The sequence below is a fragment of the Lontra canadensis genome, unplaced genomic scaffold (assembly GCF_010015895.1).
Source record: "Lontra canadensis isolate GAN:19392208 unplaced genomic scaffold, GSC_riverotter_1.0 scaffold8, whole genome shotgun sequence".
Classification (NCBI taxonomy): domain Eukaryota; kingdom Metazoa; phylum Chordata; class Mammalia; order Carnivora; family Mustelidae; genus Lontra; species Lontra canadensis.
Genome location: NW_022631002.1, coordinates 16,861,817 through 16,879,528, shown reverse-complemented (window position 1 = coordinate 16,879,528; position 17,712 = coordinate 16,861,817). Strand labels below are relative to the sequence as shown.

General features: G+C 45.7%; 1 protein-coding gene across 1 annotated transcript in view; it reads left to right on the top strand.

The window, feature by feature from the left end:
- CDH1 (cadherin 1) overlaps window positions 1–17,712 on the top strand; it is an 83,736-nt gene that overhangs the window by 60,176 nt on the left and 5,848 nt on the right. The window contains exons 7-13 of the mRNA XM_032854102.1: window positions 708–883; window positions 1,141–1,269; window positions 3,653–3,835; window positions 5,502–5,746; window positions 11,702–11,847; window positions 15,330–15,554; window positions 15,874–16,104. Of these exons, the coding sequence (XP_032709993.1) occupies window positions 708–883; window positions 1,141–1,269; window positions 3,653–3,835; window positions 5,502–5,746; window positions 11,702–11,847; window positions 15,330–15,554; window positions 15,874–16,104 (1,335 nt within the window). The remainder of the gene's footprint in view (window positions 1–707; window positions 884–1,140; window positions 1,270–3,652; window positions 3,836–5,501; window positions 5,747–11,701; window positions 11,848–15,329; window positions 15,555–15,873; window positions 16,105–17,712) is intronic.

The window sequence follows — 17,712 nt, the reverse complement described above, 5'->3', positions numbered from 1 at the left end:
GACATTCCCGCCAGCAGTCGATATCCTAGAATTGTTAGACTTTTTAGCTTTGTTGAGTGTGCACTTGGTATCTCTGTACAATTTTAAATGGCATGTCTCTGATTTATTAATGGGCTATTAGCATTTTCTATGTTTGCTGGCCATTCGGGTTTCTTCTTCATGACTTGTCTCTTCAAGTCTTTTGCTCCATTTTACCCTTGGACTATTTGTCCTTTTCCTGTGGAGCTCTGAGGAATTCTGTTGATGTCATGGGCACTAGTCCTTTGGCCCTCGCATGTGCTGTAAGTATTCTCTGCCACCTTGAAGGCTGTGATCTCTCGTGACCATTCTCTCTGGTGAAGCTGTGCCTCCGACACCACGTGGGGATATTGGTGGGATCTTTTCCTGTTTTTCACCTCATTCACTCAGTATGAGAGACAGGGAACAGCGTTTAGTTGAAGGTTCTTTATTCCCCATCGTCCTCACCTCCAGCCCGCATCCCAAATTGTTGGAAAAGCAGAGTCATTGGAACACTGCTCACTGGATGGAATGCTTTTTTCCTCCCCTACCACTTTGGTAAAAATTTTTGGAAGTCAGAGAATGGAGCCATAACACAGCACCATCCCTAGGGCTCCTCTTTTAACACTCTGGACAGAACCGAGCGGAGCTGTGTTGACCAGAATCAAAGTGCAGCCGAACCGACTCTTTCTCTCCCTCACCACTTCCAGGCACCTCTGTGATGCAGGTCACGGCCACAGATGCGGATGACGACGTGAACACCTACAACGCCGCCATTGCTTACCGCATCGTCACCCAAGACCCCCTCCTGCCCAGCAGCATGATGTTCACTATCAACAAGGACACAGGAGTCATCAGCGTGCTCACCACCGGCCTGGACCGGGAGGTCAGGGGTCAAGAGGTTCTGGAGGGGGTTGAGGGCAAACACATCAGCTTAAATCACATGGACAGTACAAAGCTCTGCTGAGGCCATTTGCTGCTTTATGTTTACGATCTGAGCTTTGCATCTAAACAGCTCTCTTGAGGTTTTATACCTAGAAGGCAGGCTGGCATTGAAGCAAATGATCAAATAAACGGTTTCCATGTCCTGGGCTGGGCTTGATGTGGCTGTTGGTCCTGACTCACAGGTTTTGATCTCTGCAGAAAATTCCCATGTACACCCTGGTGGTCGAGGCTGCCGACCTGCAAGGTGAAGGGTTAAGTACAACCGCAACGGCTCTGATCACGATCACGGACATCAACGATAACGCCCCCGTCTTCCAGCCCACCACGGTAATTCTGCAGCCCCCTGGATGGTTTCCAGAGAAAGGTCCTCCCTGGCTTTGCAGCTGCTCATGGGTGAACCCTTTGTAGATTTTCCCCAGACTAGTGAGCTTTCAGACACAAGCAGATTGGGAATGGGAGTCGTGTCTGTCCTCCTCAGCGTGGACCCTGTTGACCCAGGTTTGCAGAGTTGCAGATGGCACCTGGGGGCACCTGCCTGGCTCAGTCCGTGGAACACAAAACTCTTGATCTTGGGGTTGTGAGTTCAAGAGAGCAGTTTAAAAAGAAAAAAAAAAAAAAAAGGCACCGGTTGAGCTCATGTCCTCATGTTGTGCATCCTGCTGGCAAATCTTTGCAGGTTTTGGTTATTCACTGAACAAGTATTTTCTACGTTTATAACAGGAATTGTGTTACATACTGGAGATACTATCACAATAAGACAAAACCTCTGTTCTCATTGGAGCTGATAGTCTAGTTAGGGAGATGTTGGACAACCTGTACAGACTGTAGTGTGCAATTAAATGGAGATGGATAGAAGGTACTAAAAGCCACATGAAAGAATGCTAAATATTAATACGTTAGTTAGAAATAATCTCAGTGGTTAGTAACAGAGACTTGACTCTTGTACCTTAAACAAATAAGGTAAACTTTCTCTTGTGTCACAAAGAGCCAAGAGCTAGAGTATCTATACACTCTCAGTGGAAACTCCTTCATCTTGCTGTCCCACCATCGTTGAGGCATGGCTTCCATCCTCGATGGCCCCAGATGGCTGCTGCAGCTCCAGCTGTCTCTGTGCTTCATTCAGGGAGGAGGCAAGGGCATGGTGAGCAAAAGGCATTGCTGCTAAATCAAGGCTTCTTAGTTCCATCCCACAAGTTTCCTTTACCTCTTTTTTTTTTTTTTTAAGATTTTATTTATTTATTTGACAGAGAGATCACAAGTAGGCAGAGAAGCAGGCAGAGAGAGGGGGGAAGCAGACTCCCTGCCGAGCAGAGAGCCCAATGCGGGGCTCGATCCCAGGACCCTGGGATCATGACTTGAGCCAAAGGCAGAGGCTCAACCCACTGAGCCATCCAGGCGCCCCTCCTTTACCTTACTAGCAGTTGCTGTCTTGGAGGAGGATGGGAAATAAAATATTTTGTCTGGGCACATTGCTGCCCCCAACAATATAATTCGTGAAGAAGGGGTGAGTGGATATTTACTAGGCAATTAGCAGTAACTGCCACCCTAATCTAGGCATTGTGAGTACAAAAAGGCTTCACAAAGGCCATGATGTTTATAGTAAGACTTGAAAGGTCTGGTCTGAGGAAAGCATCAGCATCTTAGACACTGACTAGAAAGCCAGGGCTTAGAGTGAACGCACTACCAACCTCTGCTCTAGGTTTCTTGCAGCCTGCTCCCACCCGAGGGGCCTGGGCCTGAGCTGCACCTGCTAGGCCAGACATGCCTGCTGCAGACCGGCCACCCCCACACCTCCTGGCCTTCCATCCTGCCCATTTCTCCTGCCTAACGGGCTTTCGTGCAGTTCTAGTTTTTCTAGAAACTGACCTTTGTATTAGTAGAGTCTTCAGGAGATTTTTGTTAGAAACCAATGACTCCTTTCAGCTGTGAACAGGTTTTTCCCTTGATTCCAACCCAAAGTTTTACGTACTTTTCTGGTTTTCTCAGTAAATTTGTGGTTGGCTTTACCCCATTTAGTATTCTACGTTCTTAGTCCTATGTTAGGTTTGCATCTCAAGAAGTGGTGAAGTGTACATCAGTCTCATTAGATATGAAATAGCCATGATAATAGGAAGGTAGGACTTGAAAGGAGGTTGTCCAGTGTGGGATAGGGGGCAGTGGAAAAGTGTTCTAGGCAGAGGGATCACCATATGCAAAATGCCCTGAATCAATAAAAAATTGTCAAGAACTGAAAAACAGGCTGGGTAGTGAACCAAATGAGGTTGGGTCCTATAGGCCTTGTAGATGGAATAAGAATTTTAGTATTTATCCTGGTGCAAGGGAATGTCATCAAGGGTTTTAAGCAGAGGACCATACTGACCAGATTTCTGTTTATGAAAATATTCGGTGCCACTAGGAATGGTGGGAGAGGAGAGGAGTAGTGGATAAGCCACAATGTCTTGAGTTTGGTTACCATCAGTCAGCAGCTGGGCTGGAGTGTGCTGAGGGGCTCAGGTAGTCAGATCCTTGGAAAGTGGACGCAAGGATGTGGATGAAGGATGAGGCACCTTGAGCAGTATTAGCTGCTCCCCCAACAGGAAGTAGGGGCTCTGCCGGTGAAGTCGGCTCTTCTCCAAGACTCTGCTTGAAAGGATTCCTTTAGCTCTCATGGACCTGGCTCATCTATTAGGTGTCAGGATGTCATAAGTGACTCATCTCCTTTGCTCTGTAGTACCAGGGGCGGGTGCCTGAGAACAAGGCCAACGTTGAAATCGCCGTACTCAAAGTGACTGATGACGATGTCCCCAATACCCCAGCATGGCAGGCCGTGTACACCATTTTGAACAATAACGATGAGAAGTTTGTTGTCACCACAGACCCAGTAACCAACGACGGCATTTTGAAAACAGCTAAGGTTTGTATGGTGCCTGGCAAGATGCAGAAACTGACATCTCAGCCAGCTGCCTGCTCCCTTGTCCCTCAGTGTCCTTTCAGAAGTAGAGTAGCATGGCGTTGGTGGGTTAGGAGTGGGCAGCTGTCCCAGGTTCTGGTGAGCCATTTGGGATTTGCAGCAACTCTTCAGGCACATGTGAGAAGCTCCTACGCAGCCTCTTGAAATCAAGGAGAAAGAAAGTACCATCTGTTTTGAAAGGCTTTCTCCCTGAAACATTTGCCTACCCCCATAGCCATTTGGCAAATGAGAAGAAAGAAGGGTTTACTGGTCTCTGCTATTTTGCTGGATTATTTTAGAAGTGGGACACATGACTTTTTGAAAGATGTCTTGGAAACCTGAAAACTAAGAAGTTGAGTGATTCTCTTGTCAAAGTTATTCAAAGTAAGCAGATCTCTGGTTCAGCCCCCAAACGTAGACTTCCTGTTGAGTAGGCGAGCAAGACCGTTCGTTTCTGCCGCACCTTTTCTACATAACCTTATCTCCCACCGAACACTGATGTCAACATATTCTATGCTACTAACAAAAGAAACCACTAAAACGAACCCCTACCATACACGACGTCCCGCACAAAAATTTCCAGTTTATTCTTTAAAGCAGCTCTACATACTAGTTCCTTTTCCTATGTATCTGGGTGTGGAAACAGACCCAGAGATGTAGTTGCCTGGACCATACAGCTGGGAAATGGCCCACCTGGACTTTGACCTTGTTGCTGGTTGATATCTGAACTGCATGTTGTCACTAAACTTAATTGAGGTCAGCGAGGTCAGGAGCAGGGTCTTCTGTCCATCTGTTCCCGCACGGACCACATGTCACATAGGATACCAACGTTCTTACTAGTCTTGGATAGTAGATGACTTAAGGTGCTAGTGTTTGCTCACTGGGTTGTGCTGTTCAAGGCTTCACATAGTTTTTTTTTGATAATTTTATTTTTTATAAACATATATATATATATATTTTTTTTCCCCCAGGGGTACAGGTCTGTGAATCTCCACGTTTACAAACTTCACAGCACTCACCATAGCACATACCCTACCCAATGTCCATAACCCCCCCTCTCCCAACCCCCCTCTGCCCAGCAACCCTCAGTTTGTTTTGTGAGATTAAGAGTCACTTAGGCTTCACATAGTTTGTTACTCTCTGCTAGGGTTCTTAACCTCTTTTTATTTATTTTAAAGATTTTATTTATTAGAGAGAGAGAGAGACGGTGAGAGCAGGAACACAAGCAGGGGGAGTGGGAGAGGGAAAACAGGCTTTCCACTGAGCTGGGAGCCTGATGTGGGGCTCAATTCCAGGACCCTGGGATTGTGACCTGAGTTGAAGGCAGACACTTAACGACTGAGCCACACAAGTTCCTCTAGGGTTCTTATCTTTAATATGGTTGCGTGTTAGCTTTTGAAAAACATCTACATCCTGCCCCCCCCCCCAGCCGGGGAGATTATTGTTTACTGGGTCAGGGTGTAGGCCTTTATTTTCTTCAGAAGTTCTCAAGTTAACTTCTTCCTAACACAGCCAGATCAGAGAACCATGACATAGTGCCAGCCACAGCAGTAGTTAAGCATGTCTTTTTTTTTTTTTTAAACACTAACAAAGAATGTATTCGTTAACCCCTTTTGTTTCTGCTTCTTAGGGCTTGGATTTCGAGGCCAAGCGGCAGTATATTCTGTATGTGACTGTCGTGAATGTAGCCCCGTTTGAGGTCATTCTCTCCACCTCCACGGCCACTGTCACTGTGGACGTGGAGGACGTGAATGAAGCCCCCGTCTTTGTGCCTTGCCCAAAGGAAGTGCGCATACCTGAAGACTTCGGCGTGGGCCTGGAAATCACGTCTTACACTGCCAAAGACCCGGACCAGTTCATGGAACAGAGCATAACGTAAGTTTGAGAAATTTTCAACAGACTGGCAGCAACTGTGTGTGTGTGTGTGTGTGTGTGTGTGTGTGTGCACGTTTGTGTGCATGTGTATAAAATACTTAGTTCATAGAGCTTTATCATCGTTGGTCTGTGCAAGACCCTTCTCTTTTGGCCCCCCCCTTTTTTTTTTTAATTCCCATTCCTCACATCTTTTCTACTCCCTCCATAGATAGCCATTCTAGATTTACTGTGCTTCTTCTCTTCAAGGTCATGTAGTGAGGCAGGAATGTGCTTTTAATTGAAATGAATGGTGTTGCGTTATAAGTAGCTCACTATTTCCTCTCCTTTTAAACTGGAAGGCGCCTCTGTAATCTAGATCACACCCACCTACGTTGAAAACACATGTGGAAACCAACAGCAGCACCCACGACCATGTATGACAAAGAACGTCCCTCATTTTTTGAGGGCTGGATTTGGCTAGGAAAAAGTTATTAGAGCCCAAATCCCAACATGACACGTGTGTCTTTGTTAGTAATAGTGTGATTTCCAGGGGTAGCCGGGCTTGGCCAATGAGCCCACTTCCTCTTCACAGAGAGGTTCCTAACTGTTAATATTTGCTTTAGAGGAAAACTGTAACAATGAACTATTTAGAAAAACGTTCTACAAATCTGGAGTACCGTCTTACTTACTAATTGAGTATGTTCTTATTTTGAGGGGTGTTTGTGTTTTAGTATCAGTGCTTTTCACTTACTAAACTTCAAACAAAAAGATTTTTTAAGTGTGACTTCAACTTTTAAGGTTATTCTGGGAATTTTTAAAAAATTTTATCCATTTATTTGAGAGAGCAAGAGAGACGAGCAGCAGGGAGAGGCAGAGAGAGAGGGGAAAGCAGACTCCCTGCTGAGCATGGAGCCTTATGTGGGGCTTGATTCTAGCACCCTGGGATCATGACCTGAGCCAAAGGCAGATGCTGTACCGACTAAGCCACCCAGGTGCTTCTATTCTGGAGACTTTTTATGCCGATTCTGTACTGAGGGAAAGAGCTCCTGAATACCTCTAGACGGTGCTTGTGCCCTCTACGGAATGAACTAAACAAAGGGGGCAGGTAGTGATCTTAAAGGCTGCTAGAACTGAGTCCTTAGATCAAGGATGACGGGGAAATTTTCAATGGAGACTAATAACACCAAAACCTTCTGATCGATTTTAACATTAACTATTACAAAAAAAAAGGCAAGGACAGCACGACATAACGTGCCAGCCACCTCATGTGATCAGCGGCGTGCACACAGTGCCACTGAGGAAATGGTTTTGGAGAAAACAAAAGTTGGGATGGGATGTAGTCAAACAATAGGATCTGATTTTGAAGAAATGCAGAGAATGGGGTGCCTGGGTGGCTCAGTGGGTTAAAGCGTCTGCCTTCAGCTCAGGTCATGATCTCAGGGTCCTGGGATTGAGCCCCGCAGTGGGCTTTCTGCTCAGCAGGGAGCCTGCTTCCCCTTCTCTCAACTTGCTTCTCTGCCTACTTGTGATCTCTCTCTCTCTCTGTCAGATAAATAAATAAAATCTTAAAAAAAAAAAATGCAGAGAATGAAGAAACTACTTAAATGCCACAAGGAGGCAGTCAGCCAAACACAGAATGTAGCAACTCTGTGACAAATGGCACTGTTTTCCATGAAATGAATGAATGGCAAAAGGGAAGGGGGACTGCTGTGCAGGAAGAGAGTACTAACAGGCAGATGATCCAAGGGTAATGTGTAGACTACGCTTGCATATAGATTCAACAGTCCAACTATAAAGACACCCTTGAGTCAATTCGAGATACTTGAACATGGAGTTGGCATTAAATGACGTTAAGTAATTGTTTTTGTAAGATGTGTTAGTGGCATTCTGATTGTTTTTTTTTTTTTTTTAACTTTTCCTATACAAGATATGTGCTAAGGTATTTAGAGGAGAAATCTTTTTAAAGATTGTATTTATTTATGACAGAGAGAGATAGCAAGAGGGGGAACAAAAGCAGGGGGCAGCTAGAAAGGGAGAAGCAGGCTTCCCGCTGAGCAGAGAGCCTGATGAGGGGCTCCATCCCAGGACGCTGGGAGCTTGATCCCAGCCGAAGGCAGACGCCTAACAACTGAGCCACCCAGGCATCCCCAGAGGAGAAATCTTCTGCATCTGGGATTTGCTTTAAAATAGACTGTAATTTCAGCGTCACCTGACTGGCTCAGTCAGTGGAGTATGTCACTCTTGATCTTGGGCTTGTGAGTTTGAGCTCCACATTGGGTGTGGAGATTACTTAAAAATAAAATCTTAAGGGGCGCCTGGGTGGCTCAGTGGGTTAAAGCCTCTGCCTTCGGCTTGGGTCATGATCCCATAGTCCTGGGATTGAGCCCCGCGTCAGGCTCTCTGCTCAGCAGGGAGCCTGCTTCCCTCTCACTCTCTGCCTGCCTCTCCGCCTACTTGTGAGCTCTGTCTGTCAAATAAATAAATAAAATCTTTTAAAAAATAAAATAAAATCTTAAAATACATGAAATACTTTCATTTCATCCATACATTCAAGATACTGGTCATAATCTGAAGATTGCTTCTAAGTGGTCAAAAATAAAAGGGCCAATAACTTGTGTGTGTGTGTGTGTGTGCGCATTCCAAGTTCCAAAAAGGCTTTCTTATGTACAGAGGGGAGGGGTTCGGTCCTTCTTGGCTGCCACTTTCCTTGTGGCCACCAGGACATGGTTGAGCTCCTCTGTCTTCCTCTTGGCATGGATGTGTTTCCTCACCCTTTACCTGATGAACTGAGGGTGCACTTGTTCTTGGAGACCTTGAGCTGCTCACATGGCACGCTGTTCACGTAGGCCAGAGGCACAACCTTCTCGGGTCCTGCCCTGCACGAACTTGGTGTCCCTCACGGGGTGCCTGCTGCAGCGGCTATACCTTGGCCTCCACACATTCTTAGTCACCTCGTGGTCTTTTTTGAGTCCCACAGAGATAGTGTGGTGCAGAGCCACGGCTGGGCGCCCCAAGCCACACCCCACAGTCCGGAAAGCAACAGACCCTACAACATGTGGTGCCCCACTAACGTAGTGTGTGCTTTTATTTATGTTTCTAACGATTTTATTTAGTTACTTTAGAGAGAAAGGGGCTGGAGAAGTCGGGGAGAGAGAATTTGAAGCAGACTCCCCACTGAGTGGGGAGCCTGAGGTGGGATTTGAACCCACAGCCCTGAGGTGAAGACCTGTGTTAAGATCAAAAGTCGGATGCTTAACCAGCTAAGCCATTCAGGCGCCCTTCGTAAGATGTGTTTATAATCAAACTTGAAAAGTAGAGTGGAAAACCAGGGACAACTTTGTTGGGCTTTTGTTCAGTGATGAAGACTTGGAGTGTGTGGTTTCAAGGCTGGGTTGACATCTTCGCTTGCAGTAGTGAGATGGGCAATTCTAAATTTCTGTTTGAGGGGCAGCTGGGTGGCTTAGTCGGTTAAGTGCCTGCCTTCGGCTCAGGTCGTGATCTCAGGGTCCTGGGATCGAGTCCTTCATCAGGCTCCTTGCTCAGTGGGGAGTCTGCTTCTCCCTTAGTGTGCGTGTGTGCATTCTGTCTCTGACAAATAAATAAATAAATCTTTAAACAACAACAACAACCTTCTCTTGGACCAAGTGCAGGGACCAAGTGTTACTATTGTGTGTAGAGGCCCTTACCCCTGGAGTAAAGACCACTCTGTTGTTCAAGGCTTTGCACTTGTAAAGAGGTGAGGATGTACATACAGGTATCCAAGGCCCTTGTGTCCTTAAGTTATTTGTTTCCTTTTCCGAGTCTTTCCATGACCCAGGCAGATAACTGAGCAGTGTATCTGTTTTTCTTCTTTTCTTTTTAAAAATTTTATTTATATAGAGCACATGGTGGGGGGAAGGCAGAGGGAGAGGGAGAGGCAGGCTCCCACTGAGCAGGGAGCCCAACTGCAGGCTTGATCCCAGGACCCTGAGATCGTGACCTGAGCCGAAGGCAGAAGCTTAACCAACTGAGCCACCCAGACGCCCCATCTCTGTCTTTCATGGCTTTGTTTTCTCTGACTGAATGTTTCTGGTATACCTAATAAGGTGTAGCTTAACAGGATTTTTTGAGTAAAACTTTTTTCTCGCTGTGTAAGACCGGAAGGAGCTTGAGCCTCTCTAGCACCTACCAAAATAGGCCAGTATTGCATCCCACCCTCGGGCCCCTGTGTCAGCCCAGACCTCCTCATGCTCATGGTAGGGGTGCTGGGGGGCATGTTGCCACTGTTTGTGAGCTACCGTACCCCTTGGGTAACTGGTCTGAAAGAGTCTGCTTTTAAATAACACATAGGATGAGGGGGTGCCTGGGTGGCTTAGTTGGTTGTGTCTGTCTTCAGCTCAGGTCTGGATCCCAGGGGTCCTGGGATCGAGTCCTGGGTCGAGCTCCCTGCTCAGCAAGAAGCCTGCTTCTCCCTCTCCCACTCCCCTGGCTTGTGTTCCCTCTCTCACTGTCTTTCTCTCTCTCTGTCAAATAAATAAATAAAATATTAAACAAACCAAAAGAAAAGGCTCAGGACATCAGGGTGGCTCAGTTGGGTAAGCGTCTGCCTCCCACTCAGGTGATAATCCCAGAATCCTGGGATTGAGTCCTACATCACGCTTCTTGCTCAGCAGGAAGTCGGCTTCTCCCTCTGTCTGCTGCTTCCCTTGCTTGTGCTTTCTCTCTCTCTCTCTCTGACAAATAATAAATCTTAAAACACACATACACACACATAAGATAGTATTCATTGCTTCAGGCAAGAATTGTCCGTAGATGTTAAATTTCTTGGATGAAACTTCGGTGAACAGGCTATTGTGACATTTTCTCCTCTCAGGTCATAGATTAATTACCGTAAGAAAAAAGGTACCTTTGCTGTAAAGAGTTCTGATTGCCTGTCACTTCCCCAAGTGATGGAAGTGAACATCGCCAAGAAAAGGATAGCTCTCACGTGCCTCCTAATCTGATGGATACGACGAGGACACACATTATCTCCACACTGTTCTTGCTTCCCCTTCCCTCATATAATGTGAAACTGCTTAGGAGGGAGGGGTGCCGGGGTAGCTTAGTCATTAAGCATCTGCCTTCAGCTCAGGTTGGGATCCTGGGATCGAGCCCTGCATCGGGCTCCCTGCTCAACGAGGAGCCTGCTTCTCCCTCTCACTCTGCTCCCCTGCTCCTGCTCTCTTGCTCTGTCTCAAATAAATAAATAAAATCTTAAAAAAAAATTTTTTTTTAAATAAAAATAAGAAAAAAGAAACTACTTAGGGGGTAATGATCAGACCAACCCAAATTGAGGGGCTTTCTACAAAACAAGTGGCCTATACTTTACTTTTTTGTTGTTGGTGCTGTAAGATTTTTTTTACTTACTTCAGAGAAAGAGAACTGGGGGGAGGAGCAGAGGGAGAGGGAGAAAGACACTCAAGCAGACTCGTGCTGAGTGTAGAGCTGGATGTGGGGCTTGATCTCATGACCAGTCATGACCTGAGCAGAAACCAAGAGTCAGGTGCTTAACTGACTGCCCTACTCAGGCACCCCTGGCCTACACTTTCCAAAAAGTGTTGAGAAAGAAAAGAAAGGCTAAGGACTAGTTCCAAATTAGGGAAACATGACGTCTAAATGTCAGGCATGGATGGATCCAGAATCTGGGCAGGGATGTTCTGGAGGACAGTTTTGGGGAAATGGACAATTTAAATATGTGCCATATATTAAATAAGAGTATGATATCAAAGTTCTATTTCCTGAAATTAAATCATCGTCATGTAAGAAAATGCCTCTGTTCTTAGGGGCTAACACGCTGAAGCATTTCTGAGTGAAAGAACGTGAGGTCTGCAACTTGAAGGGGACATGGATGGTCATACTTTGCTGTAGATGGGATCAGTGAGCGATGAGGACCCTTAGCCTTCTTCACCTAGGTGCTGTTCAGTGTACTGTTCTAAGGCAGAGTTTGTGCCTTCTCAGGTACCGGATTTGGAGAGATGCTGCCGGTTGGCTGGAGATTAATCCAGAATCTGGTGCCATTTTCACTCGGGCTGAGCTGGACAGAGAGGACACGGAGCATGTGAAGAACAGCACGTACGAGGCCATCATTATAGCCGTTGACAACGGTAAGGCTGCCCTTAGTGTGTGACCTTTGCCATCTCACCCTCCTGGCTAGTGTGCTCCATTGCCCCATAGCCTGCTTTTGGAGGCCAGAGTTCATTCTTTTCCTTGTATTCTTAAAGAAAGGCATATGATTTTCAAAGTACAAATAATTATACCTGAACCCACTCCTTCCCCACGGGAGCCAGACTGCCTTGGTCTGGATCCTAAGACAAAAGCTTATGTCCCTCTGTTCCTGTATCTGGTAAAATGATAATACCTCATCTGGATTTTTAATGAGTTCATTTATGTAAAAGTGCCCTAGAAGAGTGTATGCTCTATAAGGACTATCATAATTTTTATCCTCATCATTAATAGTGAAATGTGGCTCCTTCCAGACTGTGTATTTGAATACATTTACATGCATATAGAAATAGAGTTTATTCCCTGGGGATAAAAATATATGTTTATAAAAAAAAAAGAGTTTATTATAAAGCCACTATCTAGTTTACAGCCTAGTTTTGTTTTTATTACAAAAACCATTATTTTGGGGGTGCCTGGGTGGCTCAGTTGTTAAGCGTCTGGCTTTGGCTTAGGTCATGATCCTGGCCAGGGTCCTGGGATTGAGCCCTGTATCATGTTCACTGCTCAGCAGGAAGCCTGCTTCTTCCTCTTCCACTCCCCTGCTTGTGTTCCCTTTCTTGCTTGCTCTCTATCAAATAAGTAAACAAAAATCTTTTAAAAAACCTTAAACAACTATTATTTTGTATATGTTGATTTAAATGAAAGTTAATTTATTTGCTATTTAGTTTATTATTATTGATAATGTGTCTTAAAGACCCAGATATATTTTGACACCTTATAAATCTATCTCTTCGTATTAATGTTATCTGGACATAGCATACTTTAATCATTCACACATCAAAGAACACTTGGGGTGGTTTCCACTTACTCGATACTCCCATGAATTTCATAAGGAAACCTCCTTGTCCATGACCTCTGTGTGCAAGTGTTTCCCTTGGCTGGCTATTTAGAAACAGAATTACTGTTAGAAACTGCTCGCTCCCTGGGACTGTGATGGATTCTCTTTCCCTCGCTAACTCCCCAGCTTCCTGAGGTAGTAGACAGTCTTGAAAACACCGCAAGGCAGATTAGGCCGTGATGGGGCTGGACAGGTGGCTGGTGGATGATGCAGGCTCCATGGCATTGTGACCATGCCGGGGGCAAACGAGCCTGGCCTCCTCACTTAGAATCGAAAGCCTGTTCCTGGAGCTGTATGTGGGAGTTAATCAGGTTAAAAGCAGAGAGCAGGACAAGTAAGGCCCATGATGGGGTCCCATTCACAGAATGCTTTTGCCTGAAGGGAAAGCTAGCCCATGGCTTCAGCCGCACAGGCCGGCTGTCACTGGCTGCGTAGAAACTCTCCAGCCTGGCCTGGAAGTAGGTGGAGGAAATGGCTCTTGAACATGGGTTGGCAGACTTTCTGTAAAGGAAGGACCAGGGAATAAGTATTTTAGTGTCCACGGGCCATGTGGTCTTGATTGCCTTTGCAGCCTAGAAACATCCATAGGTAATCTGTAAAGGGGGAATGAGCACAGCTATGTTTCTTAATTTGCCTGGAAGACCTTAGTTTGCTGACCCCTGACCTCATAATCATGGCTCAGGTATGATGGTGGCGAATGATTCCTTTAAGTTTCACTTTGTGCGTCACTCAGCACTTTTTAATGTAAGGTCTACGAGGAAGAAGAATGAGGCTTCTTAAAAAATCTATTAGTTCTTTTTTAATTAGAAAAAAATTTAGGGGTACCTGGGTGACTCAGTCATTAAGCATCTGCCTTCAGCTCATGTCATGATGCCAGGGTCCTGGGATGTAGCCCTGCATCGGGCTCCCTGCTTGGCGGGAAGCCTGCTTTTCCCTCTCCCACTTTGCCTCGTGTTCCCTTTCCCTGTATCTCTCTCTGTCAAATAAATAAATAAAATCTTTAAAAAAAAGAAAAAGAGGGGTGCCTGGGTGGCTCAGTGGGTTAAAGCCTCTGCCTTCTGCTCAGGTCATGATCTCAGGGTCCTGGGATCGAGACCCGCATCGGGATCTCTCCTCAGCAGGGAGCCTGCTTCCTCCTCTCTCTCTGCCTGCCTCTCTTGCCTACTTGTGATCTGTCAAATAAATAAATAAAAATCTTTAAAAAAGAAAAAAAGTTGTAAATGACACTACCTATTTTTTAAATACATATGATAAGATAAAAAAGATTTAATGGATGTATAAACAAAATATGGGTGTATGCATACAGTGAATATTGTTAAGCCTTAAAAAAGGAAGGGCATCCTGTCACAAGTTATAACCTGAATGAATCTTGGGGGCATTATGCTAAGTAAAGGCCATGTCACAAAAAGGCAAATACTTTATGGTTCCACTTACTTAAGGTCTGAAAGCAGTCTGACTCATAGAGACAAAGTAGAATGGTGGTAACCAGGGGCTGGGAGGAAAAGGAAAGTAGGTAGTTGTTAAATGGATACTGAGTTTGAGTTTTGTAAGATAACAAGGTTCTGGAGAGCTATTCCACAGCAGTGGGAATATACTTACATTGTTGAACCTAAAATGTGAAGTGAACTTTAAAATGGTTGAGATGGTAAATTTTATGCTATGTGGTTTGTTTTAACCACGATTTTTTTATAGGGTTAAAAAAAAAAAAAAACAGCACTATAGTCTTGCTACCCAGGTATAACCCTTTCTAGGTTCAAGGTAAGAGTCTTGTGTTTTTTTTTCCATAATAATCTAACATTGATGGTTATACTTGAGTGTCTACTTTTTCTACCACCGTGTATACTAAGTGCTATGTCAGAAGGTAAAAGAAATCCACACAGAAGTGGCCAAGTCTTCCTCTACCCTCAATCTATTTTCGAAAGCACCTTGCAGCAATATAAAAAGTTCAACCCTTTGATAATGACCTTCAAGCCATAGAAGCTCTGAAAAGGGAGAATTGTGGGGTAGGGGGGAATGGAATGAGGAAGTCTTAGAGGGGTTAAAGTTTAATGTGTGCATAAAGGTATGTGTAGAAGAGGGAAGGGGGTGTCCTTTGTGTGAGCATAATTTGAATAATTGCTGTCAGACTAGGGGAAAAGCATGTCAGAAAGCAGCCAGAGCTGAAGTGAAGATGCCCCATGATGGGGAGGGGGGCCCCTGCTGGTGGGTCCCTAAGGAGTCAAACCAAGATTGGGATTTGGGCAGATGGGAGGCAGTAGAGCTTCATGAATGTTCTTTTTTTTAATTTTTTTTTTTAATAAGGATTTTACTTATTTATTTGACAGACAGAGATCACAAGTAGGCAGAGAGGCAGAGAAAGAGAGGAGGAAGCAGGCTCTCTGCTGAGCAGAGAGCCTGATGCGGGGCTCAATCCCAGGAGACTGAGATCGTTACCTGAGCCGAAGGCAGAGGCTTTAACCCACTGAGCCACCCAGGCACCCCATGAATATTCTTGAGCCGTAGTATTTCCTGTGTATTTTCTCTTAGGTTCTCCAGTTGCTACTGGAACGGGAACCCTCCTCCTGATCCTCTCTGATGTGAATGACAATGGCCCTGTACCAGAACCTCGAAATATGGACTTCTGCCAGAAGAGTCCACAGCCTCATGTCATCAACATCATTGACCCAGATCTTCCGCCCAACACATCTCCCTTCACAGCAGAACTAACGCATGGGGCAAGTGTCAACTGGACCATTGAGTACAATGACCAAGGTGGGAACTGGAATCTTACTTCAGGAACTTTGACCACATGCTTTCCCTGCTCCCATACCTGCTCCTACCCTCCCCCTTTCTGAAATTCCCTTCTTAACTTCCAGATGCCACCCTTCAGTTTGACGTGTGTTCACTTACCCCTTCTACATTTGAGGCGTTGCACCGAAGAGCCCTTTCCTTTCTGGTATCTGATTCTGCTAAGTACTGTCCAGTAATCTGTGACCCAAGCAGCTCCATTTTCTTGACCCTAATAATTTTATTCTAGAATGAGGCTTTTTTCTCCCCTTGTCCAATCATTGATTTTTGTTGCTTCCTTCAGCCCATGAATCTCTAATTTTGAAGCCGAAAAAAACCTTAGAGTTGGGTGACTACAAAATAAATCTCAAGCTCATGGATAACCAGAACAAGGACCAGGTGACCACCCTAGATGTGTACATCTGCGACTGTGAAGGGGTCACCAACAACTGCAAGAGGGTGGCGCCATACGCCGAGGCAGGCTTGCAGGTCCCTGCCATTCTGGGCATTCTCGGAGGAATCCTTGCTTTACTAAGTACGTATGCCTGCCAAGCGGTTCAGCCTTTGGCTTCTAAAACGGGGAAGCTCTATCCCTTACTGAATGGTTCAGAGATAAGTTGGCCAAGACTGGAAGGCGGCCCTGTTCCATGAGATCATCATCAATAGTCCTTCTATTTTGTTTTTCTGTCAGTCCCTCAGGGGAGTGCTTCTCATGCTTGAGGACATATCAGTCACCTGCATGAGGATTCTGAGCTGGTCATCTGGGAGGGGTCTGGGGTGGGAACCTCAGATTCCACATTTGTCACCAGCTCCCTGGTGGTGCAGGAGCTGCAGGTCCTTGGACCACCTTGGAGCAGCAAGGCCTTAGGGTCTTCTCCTCATCAGCATGGTCCAAGCTCTCCAGCTCACCTCCACCACTTGTGCTTCCACAGTCCACATTCCATCCTGGAGAAGGGATGTTGGAGAACGTGGGAAGGACATACCTGGAAATGACATGAGTCACCTTCAGTCCCATCCCACTGGCCCAAACACAGCCACACCGAGAATTTCCCACTTGAACTCTATGGCCATGTGCCCATTTAAACCTTGGCATCGGGTGGGGGTGCAGTGTAGCGTGAACAGTGAGTATCAGTGACTGAAAGGACAGAATGGGGAAAAGGATACTGGGGGGGAGCTGTGTCAGTTCCTACCATGGTCTTTGAAACCGTTATCACCTGGTCCCACCTAGAAACTGGACCCTATGGTTGCCATTATGGTTTCTAAAAACTTGGTGATGGCAAGTCGTTTAGAAAATTTTCAAAAATAGTTTATAAATTCGGGACTGGAAAGGGTGGTCCAGGTCATTAATGCTTTTACTGTCAGAAAGGGTGGATGTTAGTTGACCCTCAAGGAAGTTTTGATGGAAGGTGTAGGATGGTTGGGACAGAGGCCGGTGGCATCCAGATGGACAGAGGGGCGTTCGTGAGGGTTCCCACACTAGTGAAGGCACAGAGAGGAAGGCTTGATTGCTCTGTGAAGGGCAAAGAGGAGGCCAGTGTGGCTGGAGTAGAAGAAAGTTCTTAGAGGGAGCAGTGGCAAAAACCCTGGAGTTTCAGTTTAGACTCAACACAGGCGTTCTTAATCCTACTGCTTGCTGCTTTAACAGATTGCTTTGCTCCCGCCCTCTGCTACTTGTGTCCCCTCAAAACTGAGAAGGAAGGAGAGTGTCTTTCAGAATTCAGTGAGCTTTCTGGACCTCTGTTCCTTAGCGTTCACCTGGCTTTATTGCCACTGTGGGATGAGGTGAATTCCCCTTCCTCTGCCATCATCGTGGGTGCCCTTATATAAGCCCTGTCTGGCCGTTTCCTTCCCACTCCCCTTACATCTAGGCCAGTCAGCTTTGGGGATGGCAGTTACTAACTAGTACTTCCATTCTAAGGAATATGTTAAAGATCGTTGTTACATTGAAAATAATTGACTTTTGAGTAATAGCATTACCTCAGTGTGTTTGGGATAGATTGCATTAGGCACAGGGGACAAGAGTGACACTGCAGAATGTTCAGATGTGGAACAGTGTTGAGAGCAGAGGCAGTGCCAGCATTCAGACTTAGAACTCCTTGTTCCCTGTGGGCCAACATAGAACTTACACTTACAAAGATTACAC